The sequence below is a fragment of the Rhincodon typus genome, chromosome 7 (assembly GCF_021869965.1).
Source record: "Rhincodon typus isolate 14 chromosome 7, sRhiTyp1.1, whole genome shotgun sequence".
NCBI lineage: Eukaryota > Metazoa > Chordata > Chondrichthyes > Orectolobiformes > Rhincodontidae > Rhincodon > Rhincodon typus.
The window spans coordinates 97,242,795-97,245,802 of NC_063338.1; the positions used below are offsets into that span (position 1 = coordinate 97,242,795).

The 3,008-nt window shown below is 46.8% G+C and overlaps 1 protein-coding gene across 1 annotated transcript in view; it reads left to right on the top strand.

The window, feature by feature from the left end:
- The first annotated feature begins 2,534 nt into the window (after positions 1-2,534).
- The window catches only part of LOC109937127 (tensin-1-like), a 112,114-nt gene continuing 111,640 nt past the window's right edge, over positions 2,535-3,008 (top strand). The window contains exon 1 of the mRNA XM_048599287.1: positions 2,535-2,560. Within this exon, the coding sequence (XP_048455244.1) occupies positions 2,535-2,560 (26 nt within the window). The remainder of the gene's footprint in view (positions 2,561-3,008) is intronic.

Sequence of the window (3,008 nt, forward strand, 5' to 3'; positions counted from 1 at the left end):
GGATGGGAATCAACGGTTAGGGGAAAAGGCAGGAAAGTGGAATTAAGGGTTATCAAATCAGCCATGATCCCGTTGAATGGTGGAATGGATTCAATGGGCTGAATGGCCAACTTTTACTCCTGTGTCTTATGGAATTAGAGCATGGGGTTAGATAGAGAATGATGTTTCTCTACTCTTTTAAACAGAAGGTAATGCTTTCTCATCAATGTCCCCCATCAAACACTGCCACAACAGGGACAGCACAGGGTTAGATACAGAGTAAAGCTCCCTTTATACTGTCCCTGTTGAACACTGCCAGGACAGGGACAGCACGGGGTTAGATACAGAATAAAGCTCTGTGTGTGCCTATATATCTACTGATCAAGTTCTTCAAAGTAGTCAAAGTCATGCGTTTGGAAGGTGCTGCCTGAGGGTCTTTTGTGAATTTCTGCAGTGCATCTTGTAGATAGTACACACTGCTGTTACTGAGCGTCGGTGGTGGAGGGAGTGGGATGTTTGTGGATGTGGTGGCAATCAAGCGGCTGCTTTGTCCTGGATGGTGTCAAGCTTCTTGAGTGTTGTTGGGGCTGCACTCATCCAGGCAAGTGGGGAGTATTCCATCACACTCCTGACTTGTGCCTTGTCGATGATGGACAGGCTTTGAGGAGTCAGGAGGTGAGTTACTAGTTGCAGTATTCCCAGCTTCTGACCTGCTCACAGGGTCGTAGAGTCATACATCACTGGCCACATGCTGGCCATAATCCCAAAGTAAACTAGTCCCACCTGCCTGCTCCTGGCCCATATACCTCCAAACCTTTCCCTATTCACGTACTTATCTACACGTCTTTTAAACATTGTAATTGTACCCACATCCACCACTTCCTCTGGAAGTACATTCCACACATGAGCCACCCTCTGAGTAAAAACATTGTCCCTCAAGTATTTTTTAAATCTCTCTCCTCTCTCCTTAAAAATATGCCGTCTACTCTTGAAATCCCCATCCTTGGGGAAAAGACACCTACCGTTAACCTGATGTGTATCCTTCATGATTTTATAAACCTCTATAAGGTCACCTCTCAACCTCCTGTGCTCCAGTGAAAAAGTCCCTGCCTATTCAGTTTTTCTTTTTAAACTGAAGTCCTCCATTCCCAGTAATATCCTGGTAAATGTCTTCTGAACCCTCTCCAGCCTAATATTGTAGCCGCTGTGTTTATGTGGCGAGTGCAGTTGAGTTTCTGGTCAATGGTAACCCCCAGGATGTTGACAGTGGGGCATTCAGTGACGGTAACACCACTGAATGTCGAGGGGCAGTGGTTAGATTGATAGAATGAATCAAACTCTTCAGCAGGTTGTGACAATTTGCAGTTTGAGTGGAATCACCAATGATTTGTTTGTGACTGGCAGTGTGATTTGTACAACATTATCTGTGTAACAAGTTCTGGCCTGGTTGTTGCCTTTGTTGGAGAGTATGGAATGAGTGGTTATTAAAGGAAGAGAGTTTCTCATCATTAGGAGAAGCCTTTTCTCTGAGAATGTGCAGAGTGCTCCTTGCAGGGGGTGCATAGAGGAGCAATCAGTGTTTTTTTGAGGGTAACCTTGATAAAGACACGAGGGACGTAGAAGAAGAAAACAACAGGACATTGGTTCAGCCACTTCTGGAATACTGCGTTCTGTTCTGGTCTCCCTGCTATAGGAAAGATGCCGTTAAACTTGAAAGGGTGCAGAAAAGATTTATAGGATGTTGCTGGGACTGGAGGGTTTAAGCTATAGGGAGAGGCTGAATAGACTGGGGCTATTTTCCCTGGAGCACCGGAGGCTGAGGGGTGACCTTATATAGAGGTTTATAAAATCATGAGGGGCATGGATGGGGTGAATAGTCAAAGTCTTTTTCCCATGGATGGGGAACTCACAACTAGAGGGCATGGGTTAAAGGTGAGAGAGGAAAGATATAAAATGGACCAGAGGGGCACTTTTTCACACAGAGGGTGGTGTGTGTATGGAATGAGCTGCCAGAGGAAGTGGTGGAGGCTGGTACAATTACAATATTTAAAAGGCATTTGGCTGGGTATATGAATAGGAAGGGTTTAGAGGGATATGGGCCAAATGCCGGCAAATGGGACTAGATTAATTTAGGATATCTTATCGGCACGGACGGGTTAGACCGAAGGATCTGTTTCCATGCTGTACAGCTCTATGACTCTCTGAGTAACAGATCAAAATATTTCAAACTGTGCTGTTCAGAGATGTTTTTGCACAGCTTTGGAGCAGGTGGTATTCAAACCTGGGATCACCTAGCTCAGAGGGAAAGACACTGCCACTGCACCACAGCGACCCATTAGAACACACCATTATTTGCACACAGCCAATCTCAGTCAGACAGGATGACCAAAGTGCAGGAGGATTGCAAAACACTAGCATGCATCAGATGGGTTGAATGGCCTGGTAGTGAGCAGAGTGTAAGTGTGTGATTTTTGTCATTGCCAGTCATTGCCAGTGTAGTTCCTCATGAATCCATTCCCTCTGTTTACAGCTTTTTAACCTATCTGAGCAACGCTATGACATCAGCAAACTCAACCCCAAGGTAAGACAAGAAGGATCCCACGTGGTTGGAAACTTTCATCACTGAAATCGGGGGTGTGGAGGGGATGGACGGGGTGATGATGCAGGGGTGGAGGAGTTGGGGGTGGAAGGGGTGAGGGGTTTGAAGGGGTTGGTGTGGGGGAGGAGGGGTGGTGTGAGGTGGAGTGGTGGAGGGAGGTGGTTGAGGTGGAGGTGAAGAGGGAGGGGGAGGGCGTGATGTGGAGGTGGATGATGGCTGTCTCTCTGGTGGAAAATACAGCCACAGCAGCTCACAGAGCAGAACAGTGCAGTGCAGTACAGTACAGTGCAGTACAGTACAGTGCAGAACAGTACAGTACGGTGCAGCGCAGTGCAGTACAGTGCAGGGCAGTACAAGACAGTACAGTACAGTGCAGTGCAGTACAGTACAGTGCAGTACAAGACAGTGCAGTACAGTACAAGACAGTACA